Here is a 23,120-nt window from a genome sequence, read left to right as displayed (position 1 = left end):
TTTTGTCTAATATAGACTATGGCGATCATTATGTAAGGGATAAGACCTGATCAAGTGTTTTGTTGACATGGAAAAAATCTATTTTTTATGACAACAAAATACCCCAGAGTATTATCCGGCTTACGCCTATTTCATGGACACTTGCCAAAGACTAAAGAAATCAAAACTGTCTAGTAATCTTTTCCAGACAAAAAAATATATATATTATTAATAGTATTTTTGGTTTGAAAATCCCCTTATTGCTTTAGGCAACGGCTTCAGCCTCTCTTTAAAAATAATAAGCTGGCAACTTTCTGCTAGTTGATACATTTCATGCGTATTCCCAAACTATGTAAATATTGCGCTCTCTAGTTAACGAAAAAATCTAACTATTTTTTGGTTAGGTACATCTTGTGATAAATAAGATGCTCACTGAGAGAATACGTTTTGCCTTTGCTGAGTTAGGAGAATTTGCATGACTTATGCAGTGACCAGCCAGGTAGGACACAGGGCACATTGCAGGGGAGAGCTGCATGCAAATTTTAGTCCTTACAGTGGCCTAACCTCCTTAAAGGTTTTTGTAAATTCATCAGTGTGTGCTGTTGGCATACTGTTGCTCAGGTTACCTAATGTAGCCAAAGCATTCATTTGAAATTGTGATGAGGCATTAAATGCTGGAACTACTTCAAAGCAAGTATCTAAGAGGCCACGGTTTGACATAGAGAAAGAGAGGAGGCTTTACTCTCCTTCGGAATTGATAAATCTCAAATTAATGTAACTACGGCCTCCATAAACATTCTTCTATAGATTTATTACAAGTCTGAACCATCTATCAGCACTTGCAGTGTGCCGCCTGCAGGCAGAGCTGCAGCCGATGCGAGAGAGTGAGTCTGGGGTAAAGTGTGAGAGTAGAGGAGTATTCTAGGAGTTAACTCAGATAAATCAAGGAATTCTTGAATTGGGGATATGAGTACACTGGAGAATGCTTGGTAATGAAAACAATTAATTACTCTGACTCCAGAGGGCAAAATAATCACAAGGAGAATAAATTAGACGTTTAAAACCCCCTTACAAGTGTTTTGATTCAGAGGTTGTCCCTTGGTAATTTGAGCTAAACAGAACATGTGTACAGTCCACTGCTGCAAATGTTACCAGTGTAGCTGTTTCTCTGTATTAACAACAGAAACATGAATTACCCCATGCCACCCTTTTCAGTCAGTTGTAAATCCACTGTGAGTGTATATGATTTACAGTATAGCGTTTATAGACAAGAGGCCCTTTGTCTATATATATTTGATATCCATTTTAATGCTGGGAGTACGTGATGTAGAGATAAATACTCTATAAAAAGCCTTTAGGACTTCCTACACATTGACAAGCCTATCCTCCAGCCCAGGCTATTTGTCTCAGTCAGTCTTATGTGCCTGATCTACTTGCTGAGTGCAGAGATGGGTATGTTCCACTGTAACAGCCAGACACATTAGAGGAGGCTCATCTCCATGTGGCAAAATCTGGTGGCAACAGCGACAAGGACAAATTGAAGTGCTTTGTTGCTACATGCTTTCTAGATTTGCCAGCAGTTTTTTTTTTCTTTCATTCGTCCTCTGTACTTTATTATTCATAATTAATAGCAGTGAGTGAGGTAGGTTCAACGCTTTGGTTCAAACACTCCCATGCCCTTACAGGCGATTCTCTCAAGTTTGTCTCAAACACGTAACATGTATTGATGTATTGATGTATTGATCTGCTGCACATGCATGTGTAGGCTACAATTTTCACATACAGTAGAGCACTACAGTGAGTTGTGTAGTGTTTTTTTCTAATTGAGGTCAGAACTGATCTGATTACACTGCATGTCACAATTTCCTATTCGGGAACTCCTAAACAAATAGGGGGGCAAACAAAGACAAATACCGATTTTTGGATTGAAGCTACAGATAGAAGATACTTTGTGCAGATATTCAGTATCTTTAAATTTGACCATTTTCACGCCAAAAATTAAAAAAAGTTACAAATATTAAGTGTTTCCCCCAGAATTGTATTCTTGGCAGGATGTAAAAGCCTCTGAAACAGCATTTAGTCCATGGGACACTAAAACTCTATTGAAACCCAGGATGCCAATAATAAAACAAACAAACAAACAAATAAATAAACAACAAGGATTATTATAATAATAATGAATAATAACATTTGTTTATATGTGGAATCAAAATGTTGCATTAGAATTAATTCATGTTAAGGTTTTCGCATAAGCAACCAGTGTAATATTGATTAATAATACAATATGTAACTAACTGCATAATATCCATCATATAGGAGGTGAACGACACTGACAGGTTGATATGTGATTTGTAATAAAGGGCCATTATGAGCCTGATAGACCAGCAAATTGATCTATCAGTTTAAAACGAGTGCAAACTGAGGTCACACTCCTGCCAAGCATGGCCAAGTACATGGCTGCATTCCCAAAAGAGTATAAAAATGTTAAATATAGTATTAATAACTTGAGTTACAGGAGGAAGGACTTGCTGGGAGTCAGACTATTTACCTACATCACCAATTATGCAAGCACTTCACAAATAGGGCAGTCTATATAAAGTGGGAAGGAAACTTGTCTGTGCTGCTCACTCCGTGCTGCTGCTGCTGCTGCTGCTGCATGCGACGTCTGTCTGGCTGTTTGTGCTCACCCACCAGCACCCAGCTGCCAGCTGCTTGGATCTGCCTTCATGTACTGTATGGGGTGTGTTTCTGCCATGCAGGCAGCACACTGCATGGCAGATTTATGACGCACAGTTCATGTGTGCAGTGGGTAAATAAAAGCAAATCTATTCACAGCCAAAAACCCCAAAATGTTATGTTGAATTATTCCAATTCAATAAACTGAATACATGAGTTGTGTTAACTGGAATAACACTTCTCATGCGTTAGGAAATCGAAGCTGCATTTTTTTCCCACTTTTCTCTAAAGGGAAAATTCAGCACGTTCCCAGCAGAGCCCTCTATCTAACAGACAGCGGGCTTTGGTTTTCGGTATTCGATTTGTCTTTATTGAATCAGCTGTTACTGATGTAGGTTATGATGGGGCAAGGCGGAAAAGGATTACAGAGGGAGAGACTACACACAAGACAGAAGTGAACTACCATGGCCTCAATATGAGATTCATCACAGCTGTAATTGAGATGTTCCATCAAAATACACGACCTCTGCTGCCATGTTCCCAAGTCTTATTTATTATTAATCCATCACCGATCTAGACGCAAACTGTGGACGGGACTGTTGGTCCAACATAACTGTCACTCTGCCACAGTAAAGAGGTGATTTTGTAGCCTTTACAGATGGACCCCTCAGCGAAAGAGAAAAGCTGTTACAATTTGGTGAACTACCAGTGATTTAAATTGGCCTGCTTCAATCTCTCTCTCTCTCTCTCTCTCTCTCTCCCTTTCTCTCTCTCTCTCCCTCTCTCTCTCTCTCTCTCTCTCTCTCTCTCTCTCACTGGAACATACTCACACACCCTTTCCAGTTTGTGTAAGCCAAGTCTGTATGGAGCTGTTAATTACAGACACTTTTTGCATTCTCCCATACTTTCAGCATAAGATCCTAATTAGAGGCAATAAGATGTAATTGCTTACTAATCATAAGCAGTGGAGAGAATCTCCGAGCTGCTATGAGCCAACCCAGTCCCTGATATTGACAGGAATTACCATTGTGCTGCAGCCTGCCATGTGTGCTGGTGTGCAGAGAGAGGGAGCTGTATCGGCAGTTCACACCCGCAAGATTGTGAAATTAATAATAATTAATCACCTTGTCCTCTCTCATTATTTTTTTCCCGGGGAACTCAATTCTATTGTGCTTGCAAAGTAAGCCTATACTGCTGTCATTTGTTTCGGTCAATGTTTTGGTTGCTCATCACAAAATTTCAATAGATGACATCTTTTTTCCTTAAACTCTCCATACTAACTGGTTACTTTCTCTGTTGTTCACATACAGTAGTAACTAGGGATGGGATACATTGAAATTCAGTATATCACAATGTGAAAATGTGACAATACGTATCGTGGGGCGGAAAAATGAACCGCGATATTAGCTACATTTTATTCTGCTGTAGTAAATACAAATCAGTTGGCTTGCCCATCACAGTTTGACAAGCTCTCCATCCAAATTATATTATTTGCATTTTGTAATGACATTTTTAAATTGTTGTTTACATTCTAGCAAGCCAGCGCCATTGCTACAAATATTTGTGGCTCAAAAATAAACATAATTCTGCACATAACTTTCATTTATTACATCGTATCGTGGTTGTATCGAATCTTGAACCTCATATCGTGTATCAAATCATATCTTGAGATAAGCATATTGTTCATTAAAGTAAGAATTCATTGTAAGAATTCAATTAGTAAAAATTCCATTTTACTACTCTCTATTGGCGATTGATATAACACAATAGTGATTCAACCTATACCCAACCCATTTAAAAATATTACAGCTTAATGTTGCGTTGAATTTAGTCACATCTTGTGTTTAGCTACAGTATAATGCAATTTTAAATTTGTGTCGTATAAATATGTAGTGTCATATAAAGTATAGATCTTGCATAGATTACTTCTGTATAGATATGTTCTGTGCCTGTGTCATGTCACATTATCTTCATATCACATGCTTGATTAAAAGCTGTTGAATTGCTAAAAGAAGCTATTCTGACATTCAAGTAATCCACTCTATAAAGATTGCAGTAGATTGTAGTAGAGCCTTGGTCAGTGGATCTTTAAGTGTTACATTCATACAGTATATTCATCCCAGGGTGAAGTGTCTGAGTGAATGGCAACTACTAAGTGGTTCGTTTTACTGAGGTTTTACTGATTGGTAGGCTGACTTTCCCAGAAATGTTGTGCACACTAAACACAAAGGGTTCCAGGGTTCAGGGGTTCTTTTTTTAGACTGAATTATCCTACTATAAAATGTTTTTTATATCTGCAGATCCCTTTTTGAAAAGAAGGTCCTGTGGGTGTTTTCATGGTTAAAGCCTTAACAGAAAACTAATAGAAAGGCTAAAATAAAGATTGAGAGAACCATTTTCAGTAGGATTATTTTTGTGAGTAAGCTGTGATAATCTTTTTATTTGAGCTAGGTTCTGGATAGACTCACGGATGGGAAATAAGATTAATACGTCTACCCTATCTCATCTTTACTACAAACCCATACACAAACTCCAAAAACATCATATTATGCAAGTTTGCTAATTTGATTAGCATGTATAAAGACAAGGCGGCACCTGAGGAAAGTCTCCTAAATTAGCCTGTTCATAATGAAAATATTGAGTATAATTCTTCCACTGTGCCACCTGGGCTTTTGCCTGTTTGCTTTTGCCTTTGCCTTACAGCCTGAATGGAAACCTTTACATAAGCATGCAAAGTGATATCCAGCTCCTGTAATTTGTTATGACTCCATTCTTTAAAAAAAAAAAACGTGATGTGAATGAAATGGAAAGATTGTGGAATTATCAATATGATGAAACGTATTTAACTCCCAAGTTCTGAAATCTGTCTACCATTTCTTCACATGGCATCAGCTCTCTCTGGTCACTGTGACATTTGTTAGATGTGAGAACAAGTTGCTACACAGTCCTCTGCTGTTTCTAACACATGGAGTGTCTGTGACAGATGCCTCAAGTTCATGACAACATACAAACTATGTGAGTGGAGCCAGAGAAGAAGGAGAAGCCTATCTTTCTACCCCTGTGAAAAAACTTGCATCCAGCCGTCTGCTAAGTTGTTAGCCAAGTCTCAGAATTACAACCAGGTTACATTTCAGTTGTAACAGCAATGTGGGGGCATTTTCATTAGCAGTCCCATTGAATATGAATTTAATGTAAGTAAAGCCACACAAGTGAATGCTAAGTTGCCCAGGCAACTCTGTACCATAGGACACATTTCTCCGAGAGTAATGTTTCTATGATTTTACCACCCGCCACTGCTTGAAAGCTTTTACTAGCTTTTCTTAATCAAACACCACCTTCATGTGGCATATTTACTCCATCAAAGCATTGTTTAAATCCTACAACCCAGAATTTGATGGATTTGAACATCCACTACTATTTCTATTGATTCTGAATCCCCTGTTGCATTACATTATCAAGACTATGAGAACACATCCTACACAAGTGAGTGGTAGCCATGCTGATTTTGGTCATATTGTAGAGGAGCTGATGCCTACAGCACTGTAGCAGCCTGTGCTGCCTGTCTCAGCCTCCTCCCGGTGCAAGTGCAAGCCATCAAATATTCACAGATGCCTTTAGAATGCAAATGCTAAGTGTAAAAATAGATCCAGTCCGTTTTCAGGAGGTGATACAGTGCAGAAATGAAGTCATTACACATTCTCCCAAAAGATAATACTTAGAATTCGGTTTGTATTTGCATGGGAATGTCTCAGCTGAATTGTGCAGAAAGCAGAACAACAGTTGGTGCATCACAACTCCAGTAATGTTTCTTTACCACACTTTCCCTTCTGAAGGTGGTTGTGGCGATTTTGTTTAGCATAGGGTGTGTCCTGTATATATAATTAGTCATGCATGTGGCCTCATTACTCCCGTTTTCCATGGACATCATCCATGTATAATTTTCTAGTCACCAATCCCTGAAAAAATTGGAGAGGTTTATTATTATTATTACTATGAAGGTTATTTTTACCTCCACCAAGGAGGTTATGTTTTCGGTGCTGTTTGTTTGTTTGTTTGTTTGTTTGTCTGTTAGCAGGATTACAGAAAAACTACTGGTCCGATTTTCATGAAACTTCGTGGAAGGGTGTAGCATGGGCCAAGGAAGAACCCATTAAATTTTGGAGCAGATCTGGATCCGACTCACAAACAAGCAATAATAGCACGAACCTTGGCAGAGGTCTGCGCTCTCCGAGTGCCCTTCTAGTTTCCTATATATTCACAAAGAGACAGATACATCGATTGTATTGTAGACAGTTGGTCACTTTGTACATTAAAAGGACATTGTCTGATCCAGACTTTTGCTTAGAGTTTAGCAAGACATTAAAGTCACAATGAAACTGCATTTAGAGAGCATCTTGCTTCCTTAATGTGATGTGTTTCTAGTTGAAACTTGAGTTGGGACATAATGCAGGGAGTGATCATTCAAAAGTGTAAACCAATGGGATATCAGCTAAGAAGAGAAACACAGTTTTATTTGATGGGAGGGGCGGGATTGTTCAAAAATCTGTGATGGTTTTATTGGTTGGAATTCTTATATACGCCTTTTTTAAAATATATTATTATATTTTATATAAGAGATTTTTATATAAAAATTCAAAGTAAAGTAAAATGTTTTTTTGGCATAAATCGTCAAATTGGTGTATGGTATGAGAGTTAGAATGAGCTAAAAAGGCTAAAAAAGTAATTTTTCATTTCAGTTTGTTCACATAACACAAAGCATTGTATTATAATGTTGTAAAGTATTCATCAGCAACAATGACTTATTTCTTGTCTCTCAATTCTGTAATCCTGCAAGCAGTTTGAATAGCCCCAAACAAAGAGCGATCTTGAATTGCGAGGCCACAGGGTGTTTAGTGTTACTTTACTATTAATATTAAAACTCAAGAAATATGCTTCTCTGCTCCATTTTTCACAAAACTGCAGTTTAAAGCTTTTGGAAAGCTTTTGAATATTCTGACAAAACATGATAGGGGGATATAGCCATCAGGCGGTGCTTTGTCAGCTTGGTACAGAGGGCAGCGGCTGCCATCAGCAGCCAACCAGCAGCCGCTCTGCCTGCCTGGCCCGAGGTGCGAACAAACACTGAGGAGGAACCGTCGTGTGCTTTTGTGGGGCATCTGCTGACTGGTGATAAGGCCTGGGCTGTTTCAGTTTTTACAACACAGCAGAGAGTTTTGGAGCTAATTATATATCTCATTGTACATTTTTCAGAATTAATGTTGGATAACATTTTGCCTTAGAACCTTTAACTTCTGCAGCGGGAGTCATGACTCGTGATAGCGAGCGCAAACGATGTAAAACGAGTTTTTCTTTTTTTTTTCTAAGTGATGTGTAAAAAGTAAGAGCAGCTGCTTCACTCTGATTACAGTATTAAAAACCAGAGCAACTAAACCTTCATACATTTCTGTAATGTGAGCCGGCTCTGCCAATTACTGTGACTCAGCACCTCAGGTTCAACACCTGAGCTCATCGGACTCTGCAGGGATCACTGTGGCACTACAGGCTGAGAGGCTCCTTGCTGCTTCCTTCCTGGGAAGAACAGTTTGCCTTTGGTTGGTGGGTTCGTTTTGGATGGAGCAGTGAGGCGGCTCGTCGCTGCCTAGCCTGAAGCTGCAGACAGGCATAACCCTCAGCTACCTTTTTTATGTTAAAAGAGCCATCATGTTCTCTGATAGCTACCTGATAGCAGTACCTTGTGGTTTATTTCAAGATGGCACAGATATTGTATAGGCGTTGAACTTGGTAAATACATTCCTCCCCAGGATAAGGTATATTGTATAGTAACAGACTCCTGGCCTTTTCCTCTTGGTTTACTGGCAGCCTGTTTTCCAACACGCTCAATAAGTCATTATAGGTCTCTAGAGCTTATTTCTTCACCCTCAATGGGCGATGTGAAAGGTGCAACACATTCAGCCAGCTGGTCCTGCACATGGAGGCGTCCTCAGGCTATTCCTCTCCATTTGCTCATGAATTAGCAGGCTAGTTCATACTTGCATCTGGGCCGGGAGCTTCTATTTGACTGGGGTTAAAGAAGCTGGAGTAGTGTTTGGCTGGAATGAAAACCTGAATACTCTTGGCCCTCCGCGGCACATGGCTACGCGTCCCTTGTTGAAAACAAAACAATTAAAGACCAGGTGATTTGAGTGATATGCTGCTCCATAATCACAGCTGACACTCCTAATTTCACTGAGTAATTAATCACAATCAATAGTGTGATGTGGAAATGAGGCGTGAACTTCAGGATAATGTGTGTCTGTTTGTGTGCATTTGTGATCGAAACAACAAAACACAAATTGAAACATCTTTCAGTCAAGATTTTTTAAGTCCAGGTTATGCTTGGACTTGCTGGCTCCTGGATCTAATGACCAGTTTATCATATTTCAAGGTAGCTATATCTCTCTCTCACAGACAGCACTTAATTTGAGCGACAGGTCCCAGAGAAATCTTAATAACTTAGATGTCCAGGCCTTTGGCTTCCTTGCAGATGAGAGACTGGATAGTCTATCATTAAAACTTAAGAGCTTAACCACCATTTGTCTGCGCCTGTCTCACCCTATGAGCCCTTTTTACTCTCCAGCATTTGTCTCACTTCACTCTCTGATATATTCCAGCTCTCCTCTTTCTTGTCAGCCTTTCCATCCACAGTAATGTTATTATCACCTCCACTGGTTTTAATCCACAACATCGCCTCAGATACCTCACATTGTTTTTGATGTAGAAATGTCAAATGATGTAGAATTGATGTAGAAATGTCATCCTCCTGCTTTGACTTCCTGGACTTCCTGCATCACATTGTTCACCCTGTTTTTTGCTCCACCAAAACATATCTGAACAAAAGGTTTGGCGTGTCTTTGTTGCATCATGATTTCTCTGTTAAAGTCCTTCTGCTGCTGCAGCAGATGAGACAGAGCACCTCAGTTTCTTCCTCTTCAGAGACAAGTTACGATCTAGACTGTTCGAAAGCAGGCAAAGTGAGCAGGAAAATAGAGGCAATACAACTGAAGTTTACAATTCAAAGTTAACAATTTTAAAATCCTAGTAATCCTAGACAAGCAAGGCAGTAAATGTCCACAGATGAAGCCACTCAGACTTAATCTTGCCTTTAGTTTTCTCAATAATGTTTTTGATCCAAAATGGCAACAACAGCTCAGCAGCTACACCAAGCCAATGTACTAAACACCAGAAAAATTAATCAATCGCTTTCTTGATCAGCTCTGTGTCTTGGTGGTGTAAAGGGTGTGGATGTTATATTTGCTTTTGCCATACACAGTGTGTTAGCTGTTCTATTAGAGCAGACTCAATTCCAAAACCTTGGCACGAAATCCAGCAGGTACCTAGCTTATTTAATAGATACTCGCAAAAGCTGTGGTTGTCAAGTGACCTGTGCCAGATTTCCATCAAAACTCCCTGAGTGAAAAATCAAGGAGCTCTCCACCTGAATAATTTATGGAAGTCCCATACCAGCTGAACAACTGAGGCCATGATAAAAAAATAAATAAAAAAAAACTCCTCTGTGTCTGTGTGCCATCCAAATCCACGTAGACTTAATTTATATAGGGCAGAGACGCTTCTGTTTGTACACGCAGTGGCTAAGGAAAAGACATAAACTCGGCAGCGCTTTAAAGACTCTGTTATTACTTGTCAGTGAAATATTAAACGCAGCATATCAGAAGCCCTCACACGTCTTAAGATGCTTTCCTATTCATTAAAAAATCTCTTTAAGGACTGGCGCCATTGTGGGAGAACATTTTGGTGGAGCATGACTCAGATTCTTTTCATTGTTGGAAAGACATCAAATAGTAAAACATTGAGGAAAAAATATTATGAAAAATTTGCCCCACTGGGACCTCTGTCAAATTCTTGTGGTGTCTTTGTAATACCAAATGTGATATAATCAATGATAATGTGACACACCTTAATAGACCGGAGGGCTTTGATGACTCAAGCCTAATGCTCATTGAAGATACCGGCCAGATCAAGACACTTGTGTGGAAGAGCTATTGTAATTAGATGAATAGGCCGCCAAGCCCGCTTTGATTTTGATCCATGTGCCGCGCCACAGCCAAGTGTTTATTTCCTAAATCTAGTGATTTAATCCAACAGAATGGGGGAGGGAAATGTTACCTCCCAGATTTAGAATCTTATCACCATCCTTGGCAAAATTCAAAAAGTCCTAAAGATACAATCGTATAACTTCTCTCTCTTTCTCACACACACAAACACAAACCTTTTGGCTATGCTCTACCTCAAGTTTTCTTTTTCTTTTTTTGGGGGTGGGGGGGATTTGTGCTTCTCTTCATTAACTGGGTAATTTAAATATATTGATGTATTGGTGTGGACCGAAAGTGAAAGTAGTTTCTCCTTATCTCTCCTTGTTTGAGGGAAAGGTTAATGTAACTCCATTTCATTGTTTCCTATTTGCTGCACTCAGAGTTTGAACAAAGACACACCTCGCCTTTTCAGTACAGTTTATGCGGAGCGTTGAATTATTTTAAGACCGCTGTCCTCATTCTCATATTCATGCATTTTTCAATGTGTTCTTTGTGTTTGGTGTGTTGTGTTTTTTGTTGAACTAGTAAGTTTAAAACTTTTACAGTCTTCCCTGTCAGTTTGCACCTAACAGAAGTGAGGTCCCTGTCAAAGAATCTTGACATGGGTCGTTCAGCTGTAGGATCCAGGTTGAAGTTCTTACTAGTTATTTATTGTTATTATTTATGTATAAACACAATTCACATATCGTTGTCAGGTAAAAACCTCCAATTTTGGTGATTTTCATGTTGTAACTCGGATTGAAGGATTACATGCTCCTCTATGGGATGAGAAAGTTCTACAAACCTATGAAACACTCTCAACACATATTGGATACACTGAAAAATGCATTGTCATCAAGCTCAAAACAAGGCTGGGCTTTCTTAGGTCCTGAAAAGTTGACATTTTGGAAATGTGAGATTTTTACCCAACAACAGGGTAGTGCAGAATAAATAGTGAAAGGTCATGGACAAAGTGAAAATTGATTACATACATGTCTCATTACAGAGTGAGACATGCTTTGGGTGATTTTTGGGGGTTGATTTTTTGAGTTTCCATTTAACCTATAACACTCTAGCGGAGAGCTGTGCATCTTGGGAAGCAAGACATAAGTAGCTCTATAGTGAAATAATTGTAGGTATTTTTGTCAGAATCAATGATGACAAATGATGGGAAAATAGATTTAGGTGAAAAATGACTGGAGTTCTGCTTTATGATGATTTTCATTGCCAATAAACAATTGGTATCTTCACAGAAAGATAGATGTACTATTGTAATGCCACTCTCCCACCTGTACTTTTTCATGCCTTGGGCAGCATCTGTTCATTCTGCCGCCCTGAAGTGAACCCTCTGAAATGTTTTTGATTTGTATCCTGCATTGGTGAGTATTTTCCTGAGAGGAGGCTATACCCCAGACTCCCAGTTTCTAAAGAAAACAGCACCCCTTAAAGAGAAATCATGGTAAACGCAGAGCACAGATGAGGCTTGCAAGATAAAAAAAAAAAAAAAGGAGACAGTGAGAGAGACAGAGAGCACTTATTCACAGACACAGCACTCAGGGAATCAGATCTGATAGCAGGCTATAGAAAAGGCATCTCAGCTGACTGAATTTAATGGAGTGACAAATCTAGCTTCTCAAGTTAAAAAGTGAGAATAAGAAACATGGCACAAGAGTGAAATGTTTGGAACTTGATAGCGTAAAAATAACACAGGCATTGTCTCATGATGTCTGCTGCTCTTCACAAGGAGCAAAATATCGCAGCTTGTTTTTCAAGTTTTGTCGGCGTTAATAACATTGAATTCCTAGAACAGGCCCAGGGCAATATCCTTCTCCTAAAGGATGGAAAACACTATGAAATACTTTGTCCCCCTTCTGAAGGCGACGAGCGATTTCAATACTTTAATGAGGAGAAATGAACAAAAGGAGTAGAGATGACAAAGGCTGTTGCAAGTAAACATGACCCTCCGCCTAAATTCTGCCACTGCACATCCCCTCTTGGGAATAAACAGAGAGAGAGAGAGACAAAGAGGCTACCCTGCCACACATCCCTCTCTTCTCGCAAGAGGAAAATGTCAGTGTGACGTGCCAGCTACTGATGTGTTCTAATGAGAGAGTTTCCCCCTCTTCCAGATCCAGCCACAGAGGCCCATCCGTCTGCACCGGGCTCCTATATGGTGGAGGACACAACCTCCTACCCTGTAAACACACTAATTGGTTATTAGCTCCATTTGCTGTCAAGAAAGTGTGTACTTGTAGCACAGTCAAGATTGCTTTTAGATAAGGAGCAGTAATGATACGGTATATAACTGTGCTGGGTCATGGTCAGTGTGTAAGAGCTACTTTGTTCTGTAAACGCAGCTATCTGCTCCACAGCGCTGTTGTACAGGATCGTGTTGATTGATAGGGCTTGTGATGTCAAAGGTACCAAAAACTGTATAAACACAACGGGAGCTCAACACTCAGCTACAAAACAGAGTCGTTTAGATTACGCTATTCAGTCGTTTTATAAGCACCCTACATCTACAGCTCAACCGTGTACTTTTTTACTTTATGAGTCAGGAGTTATTATCCTTATTTTGCTCTGCTGACAAGCAATTTTACAGGCAGTTTAGCAATTTACAGAAGTCAATAGGATATGATTAAAATTTTAACAAGGTTTGAAACAAGGAATGATGGCGTTTTATGATATGAAAAACTGTGGAAAGATTTTGCATTGATATTCATTATTATTTATATACTTTGGTCTCTTTCGTTATCAAAGACTTTACAGATCTTAGCTCCCTGCACAAATTCTGTTCATGTCCCTAAAATTTCTGGCTCCATTCAATAAAAAAGCCCTGAAACACACAACTTAGTCAGCTACAATGGTCAACCAAAAGCTTGCAACATTATTATTTACAGCCATTTGCCAAGGTCCTGTCATAAAACTAATTTTGTTTTCTGTTTGAAATTTTATGCGCCCTATCAAAAATTCATAATCTAATTAAAATGCCAAAAGGCTTTATTGGCACACACACTTTTACAATTAACTACCCACACCAAATGTGTGGCCTTCATTTCCCCTGACTGGTAACCCTATGGGCAGACCTGCCTTGACAAGAGAAAACATGATGAATGCTATATTGAAGTCTTGTAGCTAGCCATTGATCTTAGAGGCGTTGGATTTACATTCATTCATGCAGCACTGCCACTTTTTCAGAATTATAGTGGAATACTTTCCCTAATATGGAATATTAGGGATTATTTCTGGGTAATCCGATCAATTATTACAGCTCCCTCACACAGATAGAAACCAGTTGAACCTGAACCTGTGATGTTATCAGTATGTGCAGCCGTGAGCCGCTCTGTAGGGAACACATTGGGAAACATGGTAAATGTGACTGTGAGAACATGCAGGGGATTTTCTGGTCTACTGTCAGAACTGCCTTGAACGTGAAAAGTTTTTAAAATACTTGATCTTTTTGAGCTGTCAGCTTCTTTGATATCAAGTTGTAGAAACAGCAGTCTGTCCTGAAATTTTCATGTGGATGATAAGACCTGTTTTTCACAGACTGTAGACTATGCCAAGATCTTCTCCTCCCTCTCAGTTGTTGTCAGAATGAATATACAATGAGTATTTTGACTGAACCACAGTGTTTGATGTTTTGGCTTCATCCTCATTACTTTTGATGTAAAATGACACAATGACTGAGAATAAATTGCACACTGTCTGCTTTAATTTGAGGGTATTTTCAGGCACATCAGATGAACAGACAAATAACTACAGACTCTTTTTTACGTGGTTCCCTGGAGTCAAAGTGAAAAAAAAAAGATTTTTTAACAGATTAAAATTAGATTCAATTGTCAGTTTTAGTTTGTAGTTAAATTCCTTTTGTACAACAACTTCTAGAGTAGATGTCCACAAATACAACTTATCTATATCTCTCCATCTGTTAGGTTTTTGTTCTGGCCTTTTTGCATTCATTACATTTCACTGTATCTCTATGAGAATTCAGCTGTGATGTAACTTGTCTCTAAATTATTGAGGCTGTAATCTGGCGATATGCCGAGCAGTCTGGCAGCATGCAGGCCTAATATAAAACTGTCAGAAAATAGTGGCATTTTGATTAATAAAGGCGCCCCTTCACACTCTTCCTTGGTTTCTCCCCACCCCTTCAAAACCGGTTCTAGTTGGCCATTTTATAGACTGTGGTGTCGGACATAATTTAAAGCTTTCATGACAGTTTGCAAAAGCCAGTGGTTTTGTGGTCTTACCATATGCAAATGATACTGAAATAGTTGAAGCAGCCAACTGCTTACCTCTTTTCTCTCCATAGCACACTAGTGCCTAGAGTGAGGGGAGTCAGCAAGTAAAACATTTAGGTCTACAGTAGTTTTATCAAAAGTCTACATCTTCGCCACAGTGAGTTACCATTGTGTGGAAGAGATTTGTCTCCAAGGTGTCAAAAAAAATAATGGTTTGCTTTTGAAATTCAGGACTTTTCCCTCTCCAAAGGCACTCGGAGATGAATAAAGAGAACTTGATAAAAAATCTTTGTACATTGTGGGCATCAGATTTAATAATTTAGCATGCCCTGCTGCGCCTTTAAAAACTAAGTTCATGTAGGAATTGGAGATTCAAGACAACTGATAATGTTTGTATTCTGTCTTTTCTGTCTTCTTACATACTCGTCTCAGTGTTCTCCTACCTTGTTCTCTGGTGATTTGTTTTTGCTGTGTTTACAGTGAGGAAGCTGACGATGGATGGATGGATGGATGGATGGATGGATAGATGGATGGATGGATGGATGGATGGATGGATACGTATTAATTTATAGTGTTGTGTTGTATGTTGTGTGTCCAGCTCATATCTTTCAGCCTCAGCCTCTCCTCTGTGACTGTGGTGTGGTGAGCAGACAGCTCTAACTGACTCGCCCTGCTGTGCACACACTTACTGCTGCACTCCAACGCCTGGAGTGCTGCTGACAAGCTTAGGGACTAGCTGCATTGTCTATAAACACACACACACGCACACACACACACACACACACACACACACGCGCGCACACACACACACACACACACACACACAATCAGCTACTTTTTGCATTTTTTTAAGGGGACAGCCTGTCACCTGACCTGTCGTGCCACTTTATGAAAAGCAGCATGGTCTATTCTGGTCCATAGTGGTAAATAGTAACATAGTTTTTTGGGGGGCATTTTTGCCTTTATTTGCGAGGTGAAAGTGGAGAGAGACAGGACACATTGCGAAAGAGAGAGAGTGGGATGACATGACAGGTCCTAGGCTGAATTTGAATCCAGGACATTCAAGTTACATGGTACATGCCATAGACTGCTGAGCAACCAGGACACCCATAAATAGTAAAATAGTTATCGTTAGTAAAAATAGTTATCGTTGTTTTCCTAACGTAATTCTGTGAAAGTCATCATAGGAAGACAGTGCTAACATGCCTGTCCATGGTCCATGTGTGGCTTTGGATCGACACACTGAGCAGACTAAGCCTGTGCAAGTTTCCAAGGTTACCCCGTCCACAAAACACCAACCTCTGCCCTAAACACTGCTGCTTTAGAGACTCACTGCTGAGGAAATTGTCTCTGTAGGCCTAATTAATCACCAGCACAAGCAGTCAAATGAATGAGCCTTCAGGCACATTTGCCGGGATTGAAAGACTTACAGAACTTTTATCCTCGTCTTAGTCTAATCGCTGTGTTCTCTTATCAAGAAGTGAGACACATTCCCTCTGCTTCAAAGCAGCGAAACTTTAGCGGCTGTGTGTTCAACTTGTTGAGTCAAAGTTACACAGCCTCAGGCGCTGACAGCTGACATCAGTGAGCATTGTAGTCTGAACGTGCATGCTACTTCACTTCTTGGTTTGTTATTCTTTCATTGAGGATTGATATACCACATACCACTTTATCACTGTGCTGCCTAACATGCCCTTGTAAAACTTGCTTGTTGATGATCACAGTGTATGTAAGATTGGATGAAATTACCATTTTAGGAGACTTGGGTTTTAGGAGACAGTTTTTCTCTGTTTACTGCAGTTGATGCCGCATCAGGTTTCATCACATCTTTGATACATGCGTCACTGGAAATGTAGTTTTCATGCCAGTCTCATGCTTGATACATACAGTATCTGCACCACTGAATAGTAATAACATTTCACACGTCACCATAATGAGGGCTAGCAACAGCAGAGATGTAGCATTGATTTATGATCCACATCTATGATTCTCTGTGCTATCTATGATACTGCAGCAACTGGGAGAAAAATACAGTCTACAATTTCTAAGTCTAACAATAATATCTGAGGAAATTAATATTTAGGTGTGTGCTCTGTATTGGTTCAGCAAAACATTATTTTCTATTAACCTGCATGCATTTTCACCAAGGTGTGTGAGATATGCATCTTCTTCATTATCAATATTTTATGGTTTTAGTTTTTGTATTTATCATGTATATATAGCAGTTACATATATATTTAGTGATTGTTGTCAACAATGTGTGTAGAAGTTAGATGCAAGAACTTTTGCAAATCTCCAGTGTTTTAGTTTGCAGAACCTGGAGTTGTTTTCCTGGTCTTTCTTTTGGTGCTACTCTGAAACTGAAATACAGTGTTCTGGTAAATATGAGTGAAAAAACCGTAACTGCTGCATATCTTCCTTCTTGATCATCAACTAGATATGCAGGAGAAAGGCATATTCTGATTTGCCAGGATACAAACACCACAGCTACTGGTACAGTAGTTTGTTGTGTACACTTCATCAGCCAATCTTGGCCAAGAAAATGAAGTTATCCGTTTCTGTAAAGCAATTTAAAACTATATTGCCAGAGCATTTTTTTAACTTATCTAGAGGCTTCCTTTTGTTCCATTATGTAATCCCTTCACGCCACTTGGGGCTGTTTGTCACATGTATGTTACAAGAACAATCTGTTCCCCAATCACACACACACACACACACACACACACACACTCACTCACTTACTGTATCCCTTGGGTACTTGTTGACCTGACAGTTACTTTAATGGGACTTTTAGGTTTCAGACTTCATGTACATCCCTCACCAGACCTGAAGAAGAGCCACTGTTTCATTTCTGAGATAAAAAGATATGTCTTTACTTATTACTCTACTATCTATTACTGTGTGTCTTGCTGAACAATTCAACTGTATTCTGAAACTTGATACTGAAACTTTGTGAATTTAAAACATCATAAAAAAAAACAGCAGCAACGCTACGACTACTACTAATACTGTAATATAATACAGATCATTGCTATCATCATTCTTTTTCTCCCAGTAGCTGTTTTTAGGGAACAAAAGTGAATTAAGTCTGATATGCCGTGAATTAACTAATTGATAACCTTAACATCTGTAAGTAGCCTGTATTATTATTCTTTAATTGTATATCGCCTCAGTAAGCTGCAGGGGATTGATGCCTTCTCTTTTAATGAAAACAGATGATAGAATAAGAATACCATACCAGAACTTGTTTTCACTAAAGTTAATTTCTTATTAAGGCATTTTGAATTGATGATAAGCCAATTATCCAGTATATGGCAAGGATTACTTTTTACCCTTTCCCTTTCCATCAGGTAAATTATTTTCAGACCATTTTTCAGAGAGACCCTCTTCTATGTTGCTTGCAGGACTCCTTGTATGTTTAAGCTCTCAGGTCTACATAGAGTAATGATGCAAGTCGTATCTATAGCTAACACCCTTTGTCAATCCCTTCTCTACTAAAGTGTAATTTAAGATGGAATGACATTCAAGATTTTCTAAATTTATTGGTTACTGCCAACCTCCCACCCACACCCCCATGTTTTCACAGATCATAAATGTCACTGTGCTGTTCAATAACAAAATAGTTCAACGAAATAGCTGTGCAACATTCAGGCCTCACTGCGGCACACTATTGAATCCTTCTGCATAATGTCCCAACACACACTAGGATTCAGAGGAATGGGCATGCCACTGTACTGTATACGTGTTTTCCTGTTTATACTGCAAAAAGGAAGGCTGCAAATGGGAATGTGTTTGAAATTCACTTGGATTCCAGAGGTGGAAACTGTAATCATATGTACATAAGTGTAGTCGGACAACTTTTCTGTCTCCTCCTTAGCTGTATTGAGGGTATCATTTCATTTTCACCCACTTCATATTATGTTTTTTTGTCTTACAAACCACTGTTTGTCATTACTTGACTGTTAAACTCACACAAAGTTTGGCAAGTGTGTGCACTGAAACCTGTTGGAAACAGCATTAACGGAATATCAGAATAGATACCACAGTGCTCACTGCAGTCTGCAAATAAACTGAGTCGACAAAAAAATGACCAAGTAATCCATTGCATGTCACTTTAAATGCGTGATTCTTAAACTTCTCTCTCCTCTCGATGTTTTGTCTGCCAGTTAAAAATGCAGTAAAGACTTCATGGCCTAGACCGCTGATTCTAAACCTTTTTGGTTCGCAGCCCCTAAAAACAAAAGGAGCCAACCTACAACCTCTGACCACACACACAGAATGAACTCTGACACCAAAAACATATTATTTCACTTAATTTATTCACTCACTCACTTGAATTGAATTTATTACCGAAAGAAGCCTACTAATGTGTGTGTGTGGTGTTATTTTATTGATCCCTGCAGGGAAATTGTTTACGCTTTCTGCCCTGCAGGGAGGTCAAAGCACAAGGTGATCGAGCCACAGAACGACGCACCTGGTGCTGCTAGGGATTGAGTGTCTTGCTCAAGGACACTTGAGCAGGGCGGATGCTTGTCGACATGGGCATGAATCCTATTGAAGGACAGTATCTCTAACCTATCGGCCACCCTGCGGCTGCTAACATTCATTATATCACAAGGAAAACAGCATCTATCACAAAGGTTATATTAGAACTATCATTTTTCCACATTCCTTAAATGTCATCCTCCAAACCATGCCAACCCTCAGGTTGAGAAGCAGCGGCCTGGACAAATATTCATGCTATTTGTCTTCCTGCGCCTCCTAGAGACTCCAGGGAGGGGAGAGGACAGTCAGGCGGACTCATCATTCTCTGACTCGTCGCTGTTTGCTCACTGGGGTCAGGAGCTGGCTCCGGAGAACCGCAGGGTGGCGCTGAAGATGTTCCAGTACTATGGATATAATGGCTACCTCAGTGACCGTCTGTCTTTAGACAGGCCAATACCAGACCTCAGGCCTGATGGGTAAGATTCCAGGTAGCATACAAGCTGCTACATACTGTATAGGCTTTAGTTAGCAAGTTGTCATCTTTGTAAACTAGCTGTCAACCCAGTTGAAATAGATCTATAAAGTAGCCTATAGTTGAGTACATTGTTTGTACATTGTTTCCCACCCAACCTGCATTAAAGACCTGATGTTATGGGGCCCTAATTTTGTGCTGGCGCAGATCAAGTGCAGTGACCTGGTGCTGCAAAGTGGCAATTTTGTTGGGCGCAAATGGATTTTTCCCTGCCTGCGCCCATTTGGCAATTTCGTAGTTCACCATGACATCACTATCACTTGTCGAAATGGGCAGGGGAGTGCACTAGAGGGGCGTGTTAGCAATTACACTTGCAGCTCTGCCTTCTCAGACCACCAGGGCAAGCGCTGGTGTTCTGTGTTGTTTTTGTGGCTCTAAGGGCCATTCAGGTTTCAGCAAAAGAACAAGGCTCTTGCGATGTTCTTGCCCCATTGAAAAGCATGATGTTTTAGCCTCTCCAGCACACTGGGTGGCGCTAATTGAAAACCAATGAAGAGTTTGCTTCTGCCTACGGTTTCTGCGCAACTACCTTCACATAACCAGCTAGTAGTCTCTACTAGATTAAGAGGCTAGATTACGAAGTGATTTTTAACCATATCTGTCATCCACAACTGCTTGTAGGATATATGAGGGCCTTCCCTTTGCAGGGCAGGTATGTGCATTCCATCTGCAGCCTATAATTTGAGGGATGTAGTGCACATTTTCAAAGCACTGTGCAATTACACACACCTCATCCACTGTGGGTACAACTAGCACCATGCTACACAAACATCTTTACGGTGCGTTGTGCACACCACACTGCTTGGCTATGACTCAGTATTCCACATAGCTTCCAAATTTATACAATGCAATTGCCACTCGAATCAACAGTGGTACAGCAGCAACAATGATAATCCTGGGGACACATTGGACGCAGCAGTATACACAGCTCCATGAAAGAACAACATAAGTGTTGATGTGCATCATCACTCACAGAACACATGGTGACAGAGATTTCAACATCTCCAGAAACTTATTTACAAACTTAAAATTTGACATCATCTTGGCAGCTTATTTGGGGCGCCGTATATTCGCGCCCTGAGACTCTGCACCTCCTGGACAAGGGCATCAGTTTCCTCTGAGGGGAAGCTTTATTGGTGCAGCCGTGCTGGACTCTCTTCATCCATTACAAAACTGTCAGTGCACCGTGGCAGGGAGCGCTCTGCTTTTAAAGGGAAAGGGAGCCTATTTGATTGGCCATGATTGATGCCACCCCCATCACACCTACCGATAATTTATTCCTCTTAATCCAATCCCTTTTATAACTGCGCTGCAGGTGTGCCACAGCTGCCTCTGGTCATGAAATTACCAAAAATCTGTTGGTCACAAGCAAGTGGGCTAGTGCCATGATCTAGTGCATTCACACAAGTAGGGCCCATGGTCTTGTTCCTGATATAAATGTTATTTTGCATGTAAGTCTGCCAAGTATATCAACATTATCAAAATCAACTGGGTTGGTATGAAATCTGAAATTGCCCTGCTGTTAAGGAATGAATGCATAATTTATCTATTGATCCTCAGACATGATGCAGTTCCAACCATTGCTTCACCAAAGTTTTTTTTGTCCCCCACAGGTGCAGAAACATTACATATCCTTTAAATCTCCCTCAAGTGAGCATTGTGTTCATTTTTGTGAACGAGGCCTTGTCCGTCATCCTGCGGTCGATTCACTCTGCCATCAACAAAACGCCCTCCCATCTTCTTAAAGAGATAATCCTGGTAGACGACAACAGCAATAACAGTAAGCAGCATCATTATACTACAGTAGCTGGGATGAAAATGTACAATGTTGCATTAAAAATATAGTTTACATATCATTGCCCCATGCATGGTAAAAATCTGGATCAGTGATATGTTGGCCTCCGTTGGCCTCCAGCCTCCTTTAATGTTTTTAATTAAGTGTTGTGCTCATTGGATTTAACCAATAGATGAAGAACACTAATTAGTTGGAAAGCCAAGAAATCTGCCCTGAGGCAAAAAACCATCCAGTAAGGTAATGAAGTGTTTGTACATATCTTGTCTGCATTTGCAATCTCTAATTCTTACATCTGCATGGAATGTGTGTAGGCTAAACAAGTCTAAAATATATTTAGCATTATGCTGAAAATGTGTAACTGTGCTGTGTTTTGTTAACTCGATGCTGTGTTATTATTGAGAATACTGTTGCTTCGCACTGGTAAATAATGGTCATGTCAGGTACTATGCTAGGCACAGGGGATAGACTTGAAGCCAGCCGTGAAAAGTAAACGAATAGCCCACAGTAATTTACAGTGCAAGGCTTAACTACCTTGGTAAGCCAGCAAGGATGGCTATAAAAAGGTAATGATTCTGTGCCAAGGTCATTTTTAGGCAATGCACTTTAAATGGGCTGTGCTGCTTGAAACAAGGATTGAGACAGCCATTTAGAGGCAAACCAACATGGGAAATATGGGGTGCTGGGAACAATATGTTTTCTAAAGTCATTGATGCAAACCATTGTGTACCATGGCCTGTAGCCTGCTGTAACTGAATATAGAGCGCTGTGCGGCTTGGTGAGCTCAACCTGCTGGGATAAGAACGATCATTACCCCTCAGGCTATTATTGCCCAGATAGCTGGATGTTGAGCATATCTTAAGTTGAACATATCTAAAGTTATCATCCCATTCCATTTAAAAATAGAATAGGTGAAAATCCAAAAGGTTACCTCCTCGCACAAGGGGATTATCACAAAGCTCTGAGCTAGGGAGCAGTCGCCTTTAGCTCCTTCAGGGACCCAAGTCACGCATTGACATTTTGCCGATGGCATTTCACCCTGTTTGCTTGAGCACTCTGTCAGAATGCCTCTGATAGGCCTACTGTTACCATTATCACCATGACTGTGAATCTTATCTATGCTAAATGTCGTTAGCCTGTTGACCTGCGGTGCTGCTGAGATTGTTTAAAGGGTCATCCTCTGCTGCTAACCTCCCAGGCATCTACAGCATTATACAAGTCATCTGCCTCTGTCAGAGTTCACCTCCAAGAGGCATTAGCATGCAGGAGACAGTGTAGCCATCAAGGGAGAGAAGGGCAAATTGACCTAGCTGATTCCTCCTTAATTGGATAATGTCCCGAGC

The 23,120-nt window shown here is 40.1% G+C and overlaps 1 protein-coding gene across 2 annotated transcripts in view; it reads left to right on the top strand.

Moving 5' to 3' along the window:
• Positions 1–23,120, top strand: part of galnt18b (UDP-N-acetyl-alpha-D-galactosamine:polypeptide N-acetylgalactosaminyltransferase 18b) — a 63,361-nt gene that overhangs the window by 4,622 nt on the left and 35,619 nt on the right. For both annotated transcript variants that reach the window (XM_071515815.1, XM_071515814.1), the window contains exons 2-3: positions 19,734–19,929; positions 21,599–21,765. In XM_071515815.1, coding sequence (XP_071371916.1) covers positions 19,734–19,929; positions 21,599–21,765 — 363 coding nt within the window. The remainder of the gene's footprint in view (positions 1–19,733; positions 19,930–21,598; positions 21,766–23,120) is intronic.

Source organism: Centroberyx affinis, unplaced genomic scaffold, assembly GCF_046629955.1.
Source record: "Centroberyx affinis isolate AG114_WGS23_722 - 3 ecotype Tasmania unplaced genomic scaffold, CSIRO-AGI_Caff_v1 ptg000369l_1, whole genome shotgun sequence".
NCBI lineage: Eukaryota > Metazoa > Chordata > Actinopteri > Beryciformes > Berycidae > Centroberyx > Centroberyx affinis.
The sequence above is the reverse complement of the archived record's forward strand: the minus strand, read 5'-3'. Positions and strand labels throughout refer to the sequence as shown.